A 20,639-nucleotide genomic window follows, 5' to 3' on the forward strand; every position below is an offset into this window, starting at 1 on the left:
AAAGTTACATAGATTTCAGGTGTACAATTCTGTATTACATCATCTATAAATCCCATTGTGTGTTCACCACCCAGAGTCAGTTCTCCTTCCATCACCATATATATGATCCCCTTTACCCTCATCTACCACCACCGGGACCCACTTTACCCTCTGGTAACCACTAAACTATTGTCTGTGTCTATGAGCTTTTGTTTCTCATTTGTCTTGTTTTTTTGTTGTTTTTGGTTCATATATCACATATCAGTGAAATCATGGTTTCTCTCCTTTTTCTGACTTATTTCGCTTGAGTAGACCTTTTTTTCTAAAAGATTTTATTGGGGAAGGGGAACAGGACTTTATTGGGGGAACAGTGTGTACTTCCAGGACTTTTTTCCAAGTCAAGTTGTTTTCCTTTCAATCTTAGTTGTGTAGGGTGCTGTTCAGCTTCAAGTTGTTGTCCTTTCAATCTTAGTTGTGTAGGGTGCTGTTCAGCTTCAAGTTGTTGTCCTTTCAATCTTAGATGTGTAGGATGCCATTCAGCTTCAAGTTGTCCTTTCAGTCTTAGTTGTGGAGGGCGCAGCTCAGCTCCAGGTCCAGTTGCCGTTGCTAGTTGCAGGGGACACAGCCCACCGTCCCTTGCGGGAGTCGAACCGGCAACCTTGTGGTTGAGAGGATGTGCTCCAACCAACTGAGCCATCCAGGAGCTCAGCTGCAGCTCAGCTCAAGGTGCCATGTTCAATCTTAGTTGCAGGGGCGCAGCCCACCATCCCTTATGGGACTTGGGACTCGAGGAATTGAACCAGCAACCTTGTGGTTGAGAGCCATGTCGGAATCGAACCCGCAGCCTTCAGAGTTAGGAGCATGGAGCTCTAACCGCCTGAGCCAGCGGTCCAGCCCTTGAATAGACTTTTAAAGTAAAAGTTAACCCTTAATAAATTTCTCCTTCATATGTTGTTAGTAGAAAAAGGCATTGTGATACAATGAAAACAACCTTTGGGTTGGTAATTTCAGGATAGTGGGGACTTTGGGTCCCCACCCACTTGTTGTGTTCCCTTGGACATTAACTTCTTCTGTAAAAGGGGCATAATATATCTACATGAGATAATTTGGGAGATTAAATGAGATAATGTAAGTTGAAGGCTTTTGTAAATGAAAGTAAATAAAAATGTTAGTTGCTGTTTTTATTAAATAATTCATCATCTTGGGGTTATCAAATTTCCTTTTTTGGTCTCCCGAGTGGATTTTTGTTGTTTTTTTTTTGGTAGCGTATCAGTACTTTTAGGAAGAAAATGTTTTTATTGTCCCATTGTTGCATATAGGCACCATATATTAATGATAGTTTTGACTTATTTTGTGGTTTGTTATCTTTATCCCATTGCACTAAGGCTCGAAATATGTGTATATATATATATATATATATATATATATATATATTTTTTTTTTTTTAATTTAATTTATTTTTTAAATATTCCTTTCAGGTGTATAAAACATAATGATTAGACATTTACACCCCTTACTAATTGATAAACCCCCCAACTCTACTGCTCCTCTGACATTGTATATAGCTGTTACAATACCATTGACTCTATCCCTTATGCTGTACCTTACATCCTGTGAATCTATATATATATAAAATTTTTAATTATATTTTAAAATAAGTCCATTTTAACATTGGGTAACTACTTCAGACCTAATATGAGTTTGGGATTTTCAAGTTACTTTTTTGTCCACAGACAAATTAGCTACATACTTTTCTCAATTATACGTGATTTAGGGGAAAATTATATTAACTGTTACTTCGGAAGCAAAAGTAATCATTGAATCTTTTAAGGTCTTACAAAAACATTCTGTGTATTTTTTTAATCTCTCGAAAGTGTTCTGGCACTACCACTGCCATTCATAAGAATTCCGATTCTTCAAAGGTTTTGAATAGCTTTTTTTCCTACTTTTTTTTTAAATTTTGAAAATAAAAAAGCATGAAATTTCCACTAACTAGAATTATTGATACTGCTTTTTTTTCAACTTTTTATTTTGACATAACTTCAAACTTAAAAAAGGATAGTAAGTACCAAGAATTCTCAAATACTTTTCACCCACGTTACCCAAATGTTAACATTTCTTTTATCCTCTCTTTTTTGCCATAGTTTTCTTCTGAAATATTTTGTTAGTAAGTTGCAGATGTGGTATTCTTTAACTCCTAAATGTGTATTTCCTAAAAGCAAGGATGTTTTATTTAACAACACAATGATCAAAATCAGGAAATTAATACTGATACAGTATTATCTAATATACAGGTCTTAATTGAATTTTGCCTGAAATTGTTCTGAATTATGTTGCTTTTTGTAAAGCAGCTTTATTAAAGTGTAATTGACGTAAAATTCAGATACGTAAATGTACAATACAATTCAGTGATTTTTAGTTAATGTTCAGAGTTGTGCAACCATTACCCTAAAAGGATCCCTCTTTCCTGTTTGCAAGTCACTCCCTGTTCCCACTCCAACTCCAGACTATCACTAATTTTTCTCTCTAATAGTATTGCTTTTTTTTTTTTTAAGATTTTATTGGGGAAGGGGAACAGGACTTTATTGGGGAACAATGGTCAAATTGTTGTCCTTTCAATCTTAGTTGTGGGGGGTTCTGTTCAGCTTCAAGTTGTTGTTCTTTCAGTCTTAGCTGTGGAGGGCGCAGCTCAGCTCCAGGTCCAGTTGCCGTTGCTAGTTGCAGGGGGCACAGCCCACCATCCCTTGCGGGAGTCGAACCGGCAACCATGTGGTTGAGAGGACAGGCTCCAACCAACTGAGCCATCCGGGAGCTCAGCGGCAGCTCAGCTCAAGGTGCCGTGTTCAATTTTAGTTGCAGGGGGCGCTGCCCACCATCCCTTGCGGGAGTCGAGGAATTGAACTGGCAACCTTGTGGTTGAGAGCCCACTGGCCCATGTGGGAATCGAACCGGCAGCCTTCGGAGTTAGGAGCACGGAGCTCTAACCGCCTGAGCCACCGGGCCGGCCCTAGTATTGCTTTTTAATCATTGAAAATGTGAAACAGCAATGTGGAAATCTCAGAAAAAGATCAGCTCCCTTTTTGGAGACTAAAAACACTTGAGTATTTTCACATGTCTGAAAAGCTTTCCTGTAAAATACACTTTTTGTTAATCAAGTATTTCCTATTCTTTGGACATGGAACACCTTTCCTTAGGAATAGTTTCTGAAGACTCCAGCTCTGTGGAAATTCAGTTTGAGAAATGATGTTATGAAGGGCTTGCTTTGCTTAGGCTGGGGAGCTGTGTTAGTCCATTGTACCTTGCCAGGCTTATTATGAGCAGAGCAGGAAACAGTGCATGATACACTAATAATCATTTATATTCAATCAGAGCAACTGGACTGGCTGTATAGTAACTACATAATAACTTAAAATTTGCTCTTTCAGAACAAAAAAAATAATACTTAGAAAAGAATCTGGCACATGTTTATTGTAAAATAAATCTACAATATATTTATTGAGTGAATGAGTAAATTGTATATGAACATTTGCTGAGGAGAATCTTGGTTTGTTGGCCTCTTACCATTTCTCAAATTTGGCATACAGTGTCTTGATAGCGTTAGCCTCTAAATCTATCCCTGGTAAAATATTTTGTTTCTTTTGGGATATTCAATGGAGGAATGGTTATAAGCAGTAATGGTATTCTCAGGAGTGCAGGAAAAAAGAGTGGTTTAAAAGAGTAAAGAGAAAAAAGTGAAAAGAATAATTTGAGTGGTAGAGAGAAATGTTATTTAGAAGTTTGTTTTTTTGGTGGGGACCAAATTTATTGACATAAATTTTACAATAAAATGCACCCATTTTAATTCAGTGAATTTTGACAAATGCATAAACCAATATGACCATTGCCACACTAGAGATAGGCAACACTTCCTTCATAGGTGCTTGTTTTTGTTACTTTGGGTCATAAAATATCATACTTAGCAGGTAAAATGCTTTGAACCTTCTAAAAGTGAAGCACTAGTACTCAAATATTTTTAAATGCTATTTAAATCATTTCAGTACTAATAAAAATAACCTCTGTATCTTTTTCTTAAACCCCACACACAATCCCTCAGCTATTGGTTACTTTCATAGTATATCCAGAATCTTAACAAAACTTGTTACCACTTCACCACTACCACCTGTTTCAGGTCATCCTCTCTTGTCTGGATTATTGCAGTAGTCTTTTGCTTCTGCCCTTGCTCTCCAGTCTTATCTTAACAAAGAGGCCAGTAACACTGTTAAAATGTGAGTCAAATAAAAAACCTTAAAATGTTTTCCATCTTACGCAGAGTAAAAACCAAAACTTTAACAATACAGAGCCCTGCAAGTCTGTGAACCCCCACCCCAAGTAATACTCGGACTTTCCTCCCATGCTCTGCTCTAGCTGTTGGCCTTGCTTTCCTACCCCAATGTTCCATGCCCACCTCGGGCTCTTTGTATGTTCTGTTTTCCTTTGCTGGAAGGCTATTTCCCTCAGATATGAATAGGGCTTCCTACCTCAGCCTTTTTCAAGTCTTTGTTCAAATATTGCCTTCTTGGTGAGGCCAGATCACTGTATTTAAAATGAAGCACTCCGTAGCTCTCTTTCCAACTTCATTCTACAAAGTACCTACCAACTTTGACTATCTATATAATTTATTATAGGAGTGTTACAGTTTATCAGCTGTATGTAAAATCTGATAAGCTTGCTTATGGTAACCATTTTTACATGTTAAAATATATAAAACTATGTTGAAATAAGTGGTTGATATTCTCATTTTAGGATGTTTAAAGTGAACATAAATATCAGAGATCACCAAAAATGTTTTTCTGAATTTCCATAGAAAGGCCATTGTCTTATTAAGGTAACCTTCACCTTTGAAGTTCAGCTTATGCATAAGCAAGTTTTGAACAGCCCAAAGTAAAGGAAATATTTTATAGAAAAATTGAAAGTGAATGGAATAGATAATATATGGCATAAACTAAATTGAGTGTATAATCTGGTTAACTCTTTACAGAATGAATTATGCATTTTATTTATTTATTTGAATTATGCATTTAAAAACCATGAAATACTGTTTAAACACTAAAAACAGAGGGTTTAAAAAAATAATGCTTCTAGTACTTGGGGGAAAAGTGATTCAAAGATGAATTCATAGCCCAATCTTTATAACCGTTGTGAGGTTAGGCTCTGGGTCATTGCTAGCATAGTACCTGGCACATGGGAGCTTCTTAATAAATTTGTTTAATGAGGTCCTCAGAGTTCATTTGTTTACTGATTCATTCATTTATTCAACAGGTATTAATACCAACTGCCCTCCTAAGAAAGTGCTGAGATAGAGTATTATAATACAAGAGATTCTGTAAGTAGGACAGTAGCACTCTCTATTTTAAAAGGAGATATGTAGACTCCTGTTCCCTTCCTTTTAGAATATTTGTTTTTATTTTGGGGCAAAAGTATTACAAAAGGATTATTTAAAAGTATAACACATTTACAATCTTAAATTAGTTGCATTTTCCATTTTTAATTTATGATGACACCTATTTACTATTTTAAAGCATTTCCAGTACCTTATTTGCTAAGCATATGAAATCATCTTAGGAATTTATTTTACCTATATAGCTGTCTAAATGTTTTAAGTGTATTATGTTTTCTGAAATTGAAGTTTAGATTTTATAGCATATTTTATTACTCTAATTTAAAATTAAGTCGAAAGAATGGCTGTGAACACGCAGGACATTCTTTTTGTTTTAAAGAAATGTCTAATAAACAGGTAAAAAGATAACTCAACCTTAGTAATTACAGAAATGCAAACTGTAAAAAAAAAAACGAGTATTTTTTACCTATCAGCAGATTGTTATAATTTAAACACTGATTTACTCTAGCAATGGTGAGGATATGAGGTAAGGGCATACCCATATACTGGTGGTGGGAATAAATTTGTACACTAGTTTTGGAGGTAAAGTGTGGATACGTACAGTACTAGTCTGTATTATACAATTACTTGCAGAGGTGCATAGAGTTACATGTTCAGTTTGTCATGTTCATCATTCGTAAGAGGTAAAATGTGGAGCCAACCAACAATGTTGGTTGAATAATTATTGTATATATTTTAATAGTTTGTTGCCTTATATAGAATGGAATAAAACTTTTTAAACTGACATAAAGATGTTAATGATGAGGGAGAAATGCACATAACAATATAGTATGATTATACTGTTTGCAGAAAAACACAAATAATTATATATTAGTTTGTGTATAGAGAGATGTTTAGAAGAATACAACGATATATACCAATCTGTTGGGATTAGGGGGCGAGGAAGTGGAAGACATGCACTTTTTATCTTCTCTCTTCTGAAGGGTGAGTAAAATAATGCATAAAAGAAAAAAGTAGAGACAAACCTTTTTTAAAAGCTTCTAACAACTCTAAACTCCTTCAAGTTATAGAGCATGGATGAGGGCATTTTTCTTAGTGTCCAACAGAAATATCTCCTGTTGATCAAATCACTGCTTGTGATATCAGCACACTTATTTTGGCTGCTTTTTAAAATTGGTGCATGGAATCCACCTAGGACATCCTAACATTGTTTTACTACTTTTTCCAATAGATGTGGACAGCTGAATATGTTGAGGAAAATATAAAATTGAGGGAGGAAAAATGATAAATACTTATATTCATTTATCTAAAAGTAAAAAACAGGTTTCTTTTAAGTAGTAATATCACAAACCAGATGAAACAGTTCAGTGTGTTCTTGTTTTAAAAATCAAACGCTAGCATCTGATTCTTGAATTTCATTCATTCATTCATTTATTGAATTTCGTTCAAGAATGGTTAAAGGGTTTGTTTTTCAGTTTAAGAAAAATCATGACTTTTTTCCTCATTGTCACAAATTTTATGTTCTCTTTATATTTGAATGGTTACTGTGTGTCAGGAAGTTTTCCCTCCTCAGGTTTGTAGATCACTGAGACAAATCATTGGTACTTGAGGAACTGAATCAACAACATTGAATCAATAAATACTGTGTAACTTTGTAAATTAGTTTTCAGAAAGGTGCTGATATGTATTTAAAAATGAATGTATCAGAACACTTTTTAAAAATAACTGTTAGATACCTTCCTGGATGCTGAGTTTGGTTTAAAAAGATGTTTGGTATTTAAGTTTTGGATATTAACTGAACCTCAAAATTTTTTTCTTCCTTTATATGTATTCCCGTATGATTGTAGGAGTCTATCCTGAACTTAGATGGTGTACATTTTGGGAACTTATTTTAGAAAAGATCTAAGTTTTAAAAATTCTCAATGGACAGACAGAGAAAAGAGGGTCTTTGCCAACTCCTTTGGGTAAGAAAACTTTAGAATTTTGCAGATACTCTAAAAATGAAGGCCAACAAACCAGGCATATCAAATTGTAAAGTTTTCAAATAAAATGATTTGCCATTTCTTTTTTTAGAGTGCTGCAGTAAGAATGTCTTTTCCCCCTCATTTGAATCGCCCTCCAATGGGAATCCCAGCACTCCCACCAGGGATCCCACCCCCACAGTTTCCTGGCTTTCCTCCGCCTGTACCTCCAGGTAAGTTTGTATGAATACTGTTGTTTTATTCATACTTTTGCCTTTGTAGTATTAACTTTAGGAAGGTAATGTATATGTAACTGTTAGTAGCAAAGGTGTCCATTAGCATCATTCTGGAAACATGATGTTTCATTTTCCTGTGGCAGTAGTTTTCATTTCTGGCTATCAAACTCATTTGGGAATTTCAAATTTTTTTTATTTAAAAAAAATAGGTAATACATTCATAAAGTTGTAAAAATCAAGAGGTATACACAGTGAAAACTTTTTTATCACAGTCTCACCTAACTGTTGTTACTAACCCCTTATTGAAAGAGGGAAGCAAAGCCAGGGTTATTAGTTTCTTCTTTATCCTGCAGATATTTTCTAATGCATGTTGTAAGCCTCTATAAGTATATGTTCCTTTATCCATTAGTTTTTTTTTTTCTTTTAACAGATACATAGTAGCATCCTACATATACTATTATGCCCTTTACTTTTTTATAGTTGACAGTATATAAAGCTTTCCAAATCACTGTTTAAAAGCTTCCTCTCTCCAAAGTTCTATGAGGTAAAAAAAAATTTTCAGTCCCCACCCCAACCCACTGAATCAGATCCTCAGAAATTGGGACTCAGGAATCTTTATTTTTAACAAGTTCACAGGTGACACCTAGCTACCCATTTGACCGTAGTTAAGAGAAAACCCACATTTGAGAACGATTATCTTGAAGTACATAATTAACATTGCTTGGCCTTAGAGAAGATTTTCCTTTGGTTTATGGGTGGTAATTCAGATATTTTTATATTTTAATTGGGTTGATAACGTTTCATAGAAAATCATTTCCCCTCCAAAAGATAGTAGTATCTAAGAGCTCTCCTTAATTTGCATGTTAGAAATATCTTGATATAGATTCTGTGTAATTAAGGCTGAAATCATTAAACGATCTTGTAAATCATCCAGCAATATTTCTGTTTGAGAAAAGCTTCACATCAGGGACCTGTTTGTAATCATTGGATTATTTATTTGAAATTACAGTGTTTTTTACTAAAGAGCTTTACTGTTACAATATCAAAAGTACTTTGCAGTTGGCTTACATGATGACTTGATAATTCATATATACATTACAGAGGCTCAGCTTTGGAGAGCTCCTGCCCCTAGGCCAAGTACACAGCAATGCTGGAGTAGGTGTGAAAAGCCGCAAGATAAGCCTGGCAATTTTTCTAAAATATCATTTAAAACTTCAAGACTTGGAGGGTAAATCATAGTTTAAGAAATTAGAACAGTTACTTACACATGTATATTGTGGAGTGGAATACAATATTTGTACAAGTTTTTAAGACATGTCTGTCTATACCAGGCTATTTAAGCTGTTGTTCTAGATAACCATGGATGTGTATTTGTTATCCATCCATGGTTACCATCCCTACCAAGGGATGTAGCGTGAAAGTTTAAATACCACCAGTTTATTATCCCATGTAACAACTACTTTAGTCAGTAACTTAACTGCTTTGCAATGGACTGTAAAGGAATTTCTGCGAAAAAAGGGGGATTGAGAAAATGTTAACATCAAACTGAATAAAGTTGTAAACCATCAATCAGATTAATAATTTAAGGACAGTGTCATGAACCACTTTCATTGGGGCATCAATTTTTTTGAGGGTATCCATATATCCTAATTTTCATAAATTTATACTATCATAATAATAACGTGTTTTTGATAGCCCCTACTACCGTTTCCCCGGAAATAAGACCTGACCGGACCATCAGCTCTAATGTGTCTCTTGGAGCAAAAATTAATATAAGACCCCGTCTTATTTTACTACTATATTACCCGGTCTTATAGTAGCAAAATAAGACGGGGTATAATATAATACCTGGTCTTATAGTAAAATAAGATGGGGTCTTATATTAATTTTTGCTTATTTTCGGGGAAACGGTAGTAGCCATGATGCTTTTTTAAAAGCTCTTATATTACTGAATTATAGGGAAGAATAGTTTATTTCTATGTGAAGAAATTTAAGGGATTGGGAATGAAGCTTAATTTTTCAGAATCAGGAAAGGTGACAATAAAAATCAGTGACTTAATTTCCTTACCAGTAGATTGGATTTATGGACAGAATTTTAAATTCCTTTGATTTTTTTTTTTTTCTCCTTTTTTTTGGTTTGCTTGTTTGTTAGTAAAAACATCTATTTTGCGTTTTATACAGAACAACCTGAAGTCTGCATCGTGACAAGTTACCCAGGGGTTTATAGACAGTATGTCCATGTCAATGGTGTGGTTCTGGGGATTAGGGATCCACACAAACACAGGCAGAAGTTGTGAGGGAGGAAGGGAGCACAGCAGGAGTGTATGTTAATCCTTTCTTAAAGAAAACAAAGTAGAACATTCTGAGTCACTGAAAACCTGTGCAGGTGAGGCTTTTAAAACAAACACTGTCCTATGTGAGCTCTTAAATTTCCTTTGAATTTTTAAAGAACAAATACTAAATGTAACGTTTTCTAATGAACACTATACCAAATTATAAATAGAAGCAGAAGATAAATGAGACATATTTCTCTTAAGGTTACTCCCTGCATATCTTTTAAGATGAATCAACAGACCTCAAAACCAGATTTTTAGTGTTTTTTTTTGCCTGTTTGGTCAGTGTCACACTAATGTGGACATTTGTTTATGGAGTGGTAACACTATTAATTGTGATTCCATTTGCAATGGCGTACAGTATCATTTCTGTTTAGGGAAGCATACTTGGGTGATCAGACTTTAGTTGCAGCACATTTGCTACCTGCATTCTGTGTGCAGCATCAATACTTTAAAGGGTAAAAAATCAAACAGTATGCTAAACTAGTATAATAATTGAAGACTACAAATATTCATTTAATAAGTGCAATTAATTGAAGTGAGATAATGTATATGGTGATCCCATACATTAAATTAGAAATAAATTTGAAAAGTAACCATAATTTTTTTTCCATAATTTTTTCTTAAAAAGTAATTCATGTATATAGAAAAAGGAAGTTTTCCCTTCCTAGTTCCTGAGAGTTCCTTTCTCCAAAGATAGCCTTTCTTATCAGTTTCTAGTAACTCTCCAAAGATGTGGTATGCATATCCCAGTGTGTTTGCTTATATTTGCTCTTTCCCCATGTCTGTTTTTGAAAAACTCAGCTAGTAATACACTGTTCACTTTGCTTTTTTTCACTTTAGCATAATACATAGATCTTTATAATGAATAGCAGTATATTTTTTAATGTGAATTCTGCATTTCATGTTGAGGTAAGACACATACAATTAAACTTTTACTAACTTTTAAAAAGGAAAAAATATTTTTCAATGTCTTTCTGAATGTTTTCTTTAATAGAAAGTTTACCTGAGGAGTATTGTTTTTTGTTTTGCAAAATTGAAATTTTTATTTTATTTTTTATGTATTTTTTTTTTAAATTTTTTATTGGGGTAGGGGAACAGGACTTCATTGGGGAACAGTGTGTACTTCTGGGACTTTTTCCAAGTCAAGTTATTGTCCTTTCAATCTTAGTTGTGGAGGGCGCAGCTCACCTCCAGGTCCAGTTGCTGTTGCTAGTTGCAGGGGGTGCAGCCCACCATCCCTTGTGGGAGTCGAACCAGCAGCCTTGTGGTTGAGAGCCCACGCTCCAATCAACTGAGCCATCTGGCCACCCGGGAGCTGAGCGGCAGCACACTGACTTCATTCTAGTTGTGGAGGGTGCGTCTCTGTGGCCCATGTGGGGATCGAACTGGCCGCCCGTTTGCCCAGAACTGTCGCTCTAAGCAACTGAGCCACCCGTCCACCCAAAAGTGAAAATTTTAGATACAAATTGATTAATTATAGTAGTTTTGAGCATCCATTGTATTTACCCCACATAAATGATATCAGACACTCTCACAGGCTCTCAAGAAAAGCTTACCAGAATTGAGGAGACTGAAGCTGAGGTTAAACTTGCCCAAAGTTACATAACTAAAAGTGATGGAACTAAGAATTGAGCCTAAGTTTGATTCCGGAGCCTAAGTTTGATTCCGAAGCCTATATGTTGTTTTGTTTAAATAAGTTATATTGGAAAAAAATGGATAGTGTTAAATGTTTAAGAATTATCCATCAGTCTTAGGTAGATAATTATCTTAAACTGATGCTAAATTTGAACTGAAGAACAATTTCAGAACTTTCTGAGATATATTGACACATTTTAAAATTTGTATTGGAAAAGTAGACAAATCTTTCACTGATTTTGCCTTCATTGCAACCTTTTCCTTAGTTCTCAACTGGTAAGTATTATTCATTAGTTATGTGCACAAGGACTGTCAATACGGCAGCTGATTAGTAAACAAATGTAGTTGAAAACAGACATGTAGATATCAATAGTAGATACCCCACTGACAATTGTTAAACCCTCAGAGCAGCAGGTGCTTGTCCTAGAGATTTTTCTCTGTGATAGTGACTGAGATTACTGATCTTGTTTTTTGCGTGATTTTGGTTTTTTTGTTTTTGTGTGTTTCTTTTTAAGCTCACAGTGGCCCATGCGGGGATTGAACCAGCAACCTTTGGTGTTAGCAGCACTATGCTATAACTAAGTGAGCTAATCAGCTATCCCGTGATTTTAGTTTTTATTGAAGAACCAGGAATAACAAGATTTTCCTAGGTTTCCAGGTTAATTTCTCATTTGATACATAAAAAATAACTTTTAAAGGATTCATTAATACCGTTGTTCACCCACAAGTGAAGCTGTGTTTGTAAAAGTTGCTGGTTTTGAGGAGGTGCTGAATCAGTTACTATCAAGAATGTTATACTCCTTACGGCAAAAGCATGTTGTGGTAGCCATTTTGCTTCTAGAATTTTTTTTAAAAATTGGGGAATATTGGGGAACTGTGTCTCTCCAGGGCTTGTCAGCTCCAAATTGTCCTTCAGTCTAGCTGTGGAGGGCGCAGCTCACCTCCACGTCCAGTCACCGTTTTCAATCTTAGTTGCAGGGGGCGCAGCCCACCATCCCATGCAGGAGTTGAACCGGCAACCCTGTTGTTGAGAGTTCCCGCTCAAACTAACTGAGCCATTAGACCACCCCTCCAGAAGCCCAGCAGCAGCTTGTTGCCTTCAATCTAGTTGTGGAGGGCGCAGCCCACTGGCCTATGTGGGAATTGAACCGGCAACCCTGTAGTTCAGAGCTCACACTCTAACTGAGCCATTCTGCCGCCCCTAGAATAGTTTTTTATTGTACGTATGTGAGCTTATATAAATTTGACCTGATATTACATTGCTCTAGAAAATAAGGCATTCGTCAGTATCTCATTAGTTTGATAGTTCCACTTAAATTAACTATGATTTAGGCTACTTGTATGTATGGCATATAGTCGATATAGAATAGAGTCATATATAATTGTATGCTTACAACTCTTACTTTTTTCTTAGGGACCCCCATGATTCCTGTGCCAATGAGCATTATGGCTCCTGCTCCAACTGTAAGTATAATTTTAAGGAGGAATTAGGAGATATGGTAGTGATACTGCTTTTAAAGCTAAAAAACTTCATGAATTTAGATAAATTATTTTAAGTGTTTAAAAGAATAATAGGAATATACTCCCTAAATACATAGTTTGATGGTTTCCCTCTTATTCTCTGGGTTCTTCATTTCCTTGTTATTTTCAGATTTAGAACATTGGCTCTTTCGTCATTCTCTCATCTTGTCTTGGTCCTGGGAGGTAGGGGAATGATCCAACATACCTGTTTCATTATTTTATTCAGTCTTAGGTTTTGAACCTTAATTTTCTATATTCATCAAAGTTTCTGTACACTTTAAGCATCTTAGTTAGGAATACTGATATACTATAACATGAATAAATAATAACCCTTTTAACTGTTATTTGATCAGAATATTTCTTTGAGTTCATTTGGTACAATATCAGGCTTCATATGGAATTCCACTGTGAGAGAGGGTAGATCTCATTACTTTCAACTGTTTTTCTACCTGTGGGCTTTGAAACGTGAGGGGACTGGTGTTATTCACACTAAAAAGGGAGATGTGAACTACACGGGCCAGCAAGAATCTGCTGTGAGGCAGACCATTAAGAAGATACAGTTCTGCAGACCAAGGGGGAGTCCAGCTTTTCTTTCATTGGACACCCATTGTTTGGCTATTTTGGAAAACTACCACATGACAGGTACTCTTACTTACCCTCCTGCATTTCAGCCTAGGAAAAGTTAGCATTTGGAGTTTGGAGCAGCTTCCCCAGTTCACCATTATTCAGTGCCTACTGTGGACGTTCTGCTAAATTCAGTACCAGATAAAACGATGAGTAAGAGTATTTCTTCCTCTGGGAAGTTGAAAGTTTTAAAGGGAAAATAAGGTAGAAATGCAAGTAACTGATCAAAGGTAAAATTTAAGTGTGGGGAGAGTGCTCTGGGAGTATTTGAATATTCTGCAAGGGGATTAACAGGGGTAATTGAAATTTGCTGTTATATTAGTACAGAATATAGTTGTAAAGAAACTTCTGGATAGATTTGATAATTTAAAATGTTTTATGATGTCTTAAACATATAAAAATTGTCTTAAATGTAAAAAAGTTTCTATCCAAGTAATTTTCTTTTGCTTTTCCAAGTTGTTTTTAAAAGAAAGGTAATCTAGTGGTGGAACTTGACTTGTTATGTTTATATTAATGAAAAATGCTATGTGTTTTAGGAGTTTTAGATTATGCAGACCCTTTAATAATGATGTGCCATAGAGTTACTACTTTAACATTTATGTTTTTAGCCTAATGTTACATTAAACGTGACAGGTAATTTGCCAGATCAAATTTTATTGCCTTTCTTCCTTACAGGTCTTAGTACCGACTGTGTCCATGGTTGGCAAGCATTTGGGAGCAAGAAAAGATCATCCAGGCTTAAAGGCTAAAGAAAATGATGAAAATTGTGGTCCCACTACTACTGTTTTTGTTGGCAACATTTCTGAGAAAGCCTCAGACATGCTTATAAGACAGCTCCTTGCTGTAAGTTAAACTGTTTATTTTTCGTTTTTAAAGTTTTTTTATTATAAATTTCAAAGTTACTGAAAAGTAGAAGGAGGACTCAATTTCTCCTTTTTATTTTGGAAAATTTCAGTTCTGCAAATAAGTTGAATAGTACAGTGAGCACCCTTGTAACATGATTTGCTACATTTAATTTATACACGCACACACACATCATACATTCTGGGTACTGTATTTTGTTGTGCATAATACACTTTTGCCCAAATTTGTGAGGGAAAAAGAAGAATGCACATTATACATGGGTAGTACTAATTTCTTATCTTTCGAAACTTTTCCCCCCCCTTTTTTCCGCCTCCCCCCAACTCCGGTTCAAGCCGTTGTTTCTTAGTCTAGTTGTGTAGGACATAGCTCCCTGGCCCACGCTGGTATTATGAGCCTTGCATTACCCCCGGCTGAGGCAGTCGGTTGCTGGTCGTTGGTCAGCCGCTCACGGCAGCTCTCATCAGCTGCCAGCCACTCACAATGGCTGCCGGCCACTCACGCTGGCCACTGGCCACTCTGGAAGCACACGGTAGCCCACGACAGCACACAGCAGCCTGAGGGATCTTACTGAAGCTCATGCCAACCTCTGGCTGCTCTCCGCAGCCCAGCTCCAGGAAGAGCTGTTGTTCACAATCTTAGCTGTAGAGGGCGCAGCTCACTGGCCCATGCAGGTATCGAACCGGCGACCTCCACCTTAGGAGCACAGTGTTCCAACCACCTGAGCTACTGGGCTGGCCCCAATCACAATGTTTTTAATTCTTTTATTTATGCTTATGACTTAAAAATGTAACCTAGAAATCAGTAACAATATCCGTATGCAAAATAATACCCTGCAATATGATAATCGGTTTTGTTGAACTTACGGCGCAACGACGAAGAGTTCTTGGCCTTCTGTGATGTGTAAATATCATAAATTTGTTACTGGTACATAAAATTTTTTGTACCATAATATTTTCAAAAACAAATGCTAAAATTCCTTTATAATACAAAAAACAAGTATCTAAAAGTAAACAAACAAAAATTTGAATTAAAAAATTAAAATGAAAGATTTTTTTCCCTGAAAGTTTGGGCCAAAAACATAGGTGTGCGCTATACATGGGAGTGCATTATACATGGCAAAATATGGTAATTTGAGAGTAAGTTGTGACATGACATTTCACTTCTATATTAAGCGTTTTCCCATGTGTCTTCTAAGACCAAAGACATTGTCCTACATGATCACAGAATCATTATTACACTCAAGAAATTTAAGGGTGGTACAGTATCGTTAAGTAATGTATATATAGTTCTTATTTAATTTTCCTAGTAGCTGTTTTTCATTTTGATCTATTATCCAGTCAAGGACTATACATTGCATTTAATTGTCAGTCCTCTTTTTTTTTTTTAAGTCTTTATTGGGGAGTATTGGGGAACAGTGTGTTTCTCCAGGGCCCATCAGCTCCAAGTCATTGTCCTTCAGTCTAGTTGTGGAGGGCGCAGCTCAGCTTCAAGTCCAGGTGCCGTTTTCAATCTTAGTTGCAGGGGGTGCAGCCCACCATCGTAATATGAGACCCGGTGTTATTTTACTATAAGACCCGGTCTTATGTAATATATGACCCGGTCTTAATTTTACTATAATATAATATAATATAATATAATATAATATAATATAATATAATATAATATAATTATAACATAACATAACATAACATAACATAACATAACATACCAGGTCTTATTTTAATATAAGCCAGAATCTTATATAAGACTGTGTCTTTTTTTTAATATATAAGACCAGGTCTTATGTTAATTTTTGCTTCAAAAGACGCATTAGAGCTGATGGTCCAGCTCGATCTTATTTTTGGGGAAACATGGTACATTATTAGTGATACCATGTCTTCATAGGTGAACCTGAAAGAATTTCTATAATGTATTCTCTTAGAAGTGGAATTTCTGAGTTAGGGCATGCTCATCTTCAGTTTTACAGGATAATGCCAATTTTTTTCCGAAGTGGAACATTGGGAGGACATTTTAGAAATAATCTTTATTGGGATATAATTTATAATACTATGAAATTCACCCTTTTATAATGTGGTTCAATGGTTTTTAGTATACTCAGAAAGTGGTACAAACACCACCACTAATTCCAGAGCATTTTTATCACCCCAAATAGAAGTCCTGTAACCATTAACAGTCACCTCCCATTCTCGCCTCCCTCCAGGCTGTGGCAACAGCTTATACTTTGTCTCAACAGATTTTCCTATTCTATATGTGGCCTTTTTGTTTTGTGTTCTTTCACTTAGCATAATGTTTTCAAGGTATATCTATATTATAGTTTGTATTGATATTTCATGCCTTTGCATGGCCAAATATTTTATTTAATGGCTATACCACATTTTGTTTATCCACTCATCCATTGATGGACAATTGGGTTCTTTCTACTCTTTTGTTATTATGAATAATGATGCTGTGAATATTTGTATCAAGTTTTTATGTGGACATAGGTATATTTTTTCAATTTGAAGCATCCCTTTTAAAAATCTGTTCTTGATTTATATGTGCAGCAGTGTTTTGTTTTTAAGCTTTCTTTGGGTTCCTGAATTTCTTTCACTTTTAAAACTTCTCTTAAATGTCTGGTGATCGTTGATTGTTCATATTTAAGAATTAGGGATTGAAATGCTATTGTGTGCATAAGCTGGGTTTGTAAAATGTTGGGCATCATTGTGGGGTACTAGCCAACAGCCAGAGGTTTTAAATATTTGTGTGCAGAGGACTTTTCTTTGAGGCTTGTTGGTTTTGCTAGAAAACTTCTCGTTTCATGCTTCGAGGGTGTATGATTGGCTGGCCTGCATGGGTAGGGGGTGATGGACTGAGTTCAAGCATTACTTGTATCTTATTTTCTTCCCTTGTTACGCACTCTGTATCTCATTCAGATCTTCCTTCATCTCCAGTGCTTCACATCCCCAGCTTCTTGTGTTTACTTTCTTCAGACTAACTCTTCAGGCTGTCTGGGGGTAGAGGTAGGGTAGTTGCTTCAAAAGAACTTTGAGGCTATGATTATGCCATATTCACATTGTCAGGCAAACACCTGTTTTTATTTAGCTTCATACTTCAACTCCATTCACCACCATACCTTTTTTTTAAACCTCCAGTCCAGTTCTACTTGGCCTGTAGAATCAGTTAAGTCAGCCTAATTCTTTTTCATCAGTATCTGCCTCTGGAGATAGTTATAGCTTTCTTTGCTTTATTGAATGAGATACCCCTTGCCGTTTGTCTTTTCAAAATTTTGTTGAATTCTGCTATTTCCCCCTGCTATATTAGACCTGAAGGATTTTATCTTTTTTATTCTTTGATTATCATTTGTTTCTCTGAAGGAATATGTGAAGAATTCATTCATTCTCAGTTTTGACAGGCAATCTTCAGTTACTATTTTCCACAAATGACTTTTTTTTACCTTAGTTTTTAAATAATTAGAAATAATATTTTAAAACTTTGAAAGCAAACAAGTTGTAATAAAGTCGCACCTTTTAGACAACCTGCCCCATGAACATTTTAGAATATTTCTGATCATTTTATGGAAATTCTTTTTATTTACATAATTAAAATCCTCCTGTGTATCTGCAGTTTCATGTCCCATGTTAGTTTTTCATCCTATATCAAGCATTTTCCCATGTCATTAAAAATCCTTATGTACTGGGGGTGCCAAAAAAAATGTTTACAAGTGGACACTTTGCTCAACATTGCTCAAGCAGTAGTTCGCTGTAATCAGACATGTCTGGACGCTGATGGTAACCACTTTGCTATTGTCACTGCAGAAGTCAAACATGACTTAAATTCAGCTTTTGTTATCAGTATATATTATTATAATTTTAATAGTTTTTTCCTTTCTTAAAATATGTATACATTTTTTTGGCACCCAAAACATTGTTTTGTTTTAAAACAATCTTTATGGATGCATAATATTTCCTTGAATTTACTGTAGTTTTCACTATTACAGTATTGGGCATTTTGGGTTTTTATACATTTGATAGGATAAATAATGCTGTTAAATTTCTAATTAAAAGGAAATTTTAATTAGTAGGAATTAAATAATCAGTAAGAATTGATTTTTCTTTAAAATAGTTTGTTAGATATTTAGTTTATATAGGTTTGTGGGAATTGAGAGAATTTGAGGAAACTTAGTTGCTGGTTTGATCTTTTTTCTTTCTTAGTTTTTGCTTGTTGTTTTCCTAGTAGGAATATAATTGTGCTTCTATTTGCATTATAAGTTTATTTTGTTAAATGGTAACTATATGTATTTTTCTTTTTTAAGAAATGTGGCTTGGTTTTGAGCTGGAAGAGAGTACAAGGTGCATCTGGAAAACTTCAAGGTAGATGCTATTTTCCTTATATTGAGATAATTTTAACGTTTGTGCATAAATAACTGCATGATTTACTTTTCATTGTTCTCAAAAATGGGGGTATTGTATTAGCATTCTTTGTTTTCCTCATTGGAATAGGATTATAACCAATTGAGAAGATATTGGCTGAGAGTTGAGATTAGAAAATGGATAAGTATAACAGGAAGCGGGTAGGTAGGAACCTAAAAAAAATTAGACTAACTGGCTTACAAGATTACAAAGTCCTTTTTGTCTCAGCAGGAGTATATGATCAAGGTGGGATAATTAAGACTTAAGAAAGTAGGAGAAAAGATATGACCTGGTAATCTTGAAAGCATGTTCTTTTCATACTTGTTGGAACACCTGCTTGATAGACATTCTTTAAACACTTTTCATTATGGAAAAATTCACATACATGTATAAAAATTACAATAATATGATCAATTCCCATGTACTCAGTCACCTACTGTTAACATTTATCAACTGTTGGCCAATCGTGCTTCACACGCTCTTTACCCATTTCCTCCTTATATTATTTTTAAGCAGACTTATGCACCAGATACTTTTGTCTGTAAGTATTTTAGTAAGTATCTCTAAAAGATCAGGGCTTTTAAAAAAAAATCGAAGTTACTATTATAAGGCCTAGAAGAATTAACTATTTTTCTTAATATCATTAAGTCAATATTGAGATGTCCAACACTGAGTCAATATCCAGTCAGTTTTCAGATGTCCAGTTGCCTCAAATGTAAATTTTTTTGTGTGTTTGTTTGATTCAGGATCCATATAAGGTGCACACATTGCTATTGATTGACATATTTTTAAGTCTCTTAATATTTTAAGTTCTTCTATCTCTCTCTTTTCCCTTGAGTTATTTGTTGAAGAAACGGGGTCATTTGCCCAGTAGTATTTTTTTAGTTTGGATTTTCTGGTTGCAGCTCCAGTAGAATAATATGCCATGCATCTCTATCCTCTTTATTTTTTGTAAACTGGTTGGTAGTTGTATCTTGAGACTTGATCAGATTTGAGTTTGTGTTATTTTTGTTGATGCTTTTTTCTTTTTCAATTAACATTTATTGAGGTGACAATTGTTAGTAAATGTTGATGCTTTTATTTGTAAGAATTCTCTAAAGATAGCATTCTTCCAAAAGGAAACATTTGGGCTTTTTTTTTTTTTTTTAATGGTAGCATCTGTTGATTGTCAATGCCTAGGTTGATGCATTCATTGAGGGTTACAAAATACAATAGTCTGTTTTGAAGAATTTTATCATTCCTCCATTGAAGAACAAATATTCTTACTAGTAGAATACTTCCATAAGGATATACTTCCCCCTCCATGTACTATTTGGTTACGTAGAGGTATAATTTATATTTTAAAAGCCATGATAAATACTTTGGTTGTTCATTTCATTTTTCAAAAGATTGAGCTTGTGTCTTTAGCATCTTTAGCAGTGACTTTTGTTTGAACTTACGGATTGAAGCATATTCAATTTATTGTATTTAATATGGATTAATTGCCATTGTTATTGCTAGTGAAACTTAAGCTGTCATATGTTAGTTGCCTATGCAAGTTCAATTTCCAGTGGTTTTGACACAAGCCTAATTGCTTGTGATAGCTTCTTTGTTATCTGGAATGACAGGATATTCCAAGCTCAGTCGAGTAGTTTTTGTGCCCCAGATCTGGTACCAGCCATTTCTCCAAGGAACTTCGTTCCTTTTAGTGCAAAACTGCTTTCAAAATCACAATCTGG

General features: G+C 35.1%; 1 protein-coding gene across 3 annotated transcripts in view; it reads left to right on the forward strand.

Annotated features, from left to right (window-relative positions):
• RBM25 (RNA binding motif protein 25) overlaps positions 1–20,639 on the forward strand; it is a 53,068-nt gene that overhangs the window by 1,602 nt on the left and 30,827 nt on the right. The window contains exons 2-6 of one of the 3 annotated variants that reach the window (XM_074327252.2): positions 7,204–7,320; positions 7,430–7,550; positions 12,939–12,988; positions 14,345–14,512; positions 18,825–18,882. In XM_074327252.2, the coding sequence (XP_074183353.1) occupies positions 7,279–7,320; positions 7,430–7,550; positions 12,939–12,988; positions 14,345–14,512; positions 18,825–18,882 (439 nt within the window). In that variant the 5' untranslated portion in view covers positions 7,204–7,278. Of the gene's footprint in view, positions 1–5,277; positions 5,342–7,203; positions 7,321–7,429; positions 7,551–12,938; positions 12,989–14,344; positions 14,513–18,824; positions 18,883–20,639 lie in introns of all 3 variants that reach the window. The other 2 variants (XM_074327253.2, XM_019733360.3) reach the window with 2 other exon arrangements.

Source organism: Rhinolophus sinicus, chromosome 3, assembly GCF_057876585.1.
Source record: "Rhinolophus sinicus isolate RSI-liver-muscle chromosome 3, RSI-T2T, whole genome shotgun sequence".
In the NCBI taxonomy this organism is placed as follows: domain Eukaryota; kingdom Metazoa; phylum Chordata; class Mammalia; order Chiroptera; family Rhinolophidae; genus Rhinolophus; species Rhinolophus sinicus.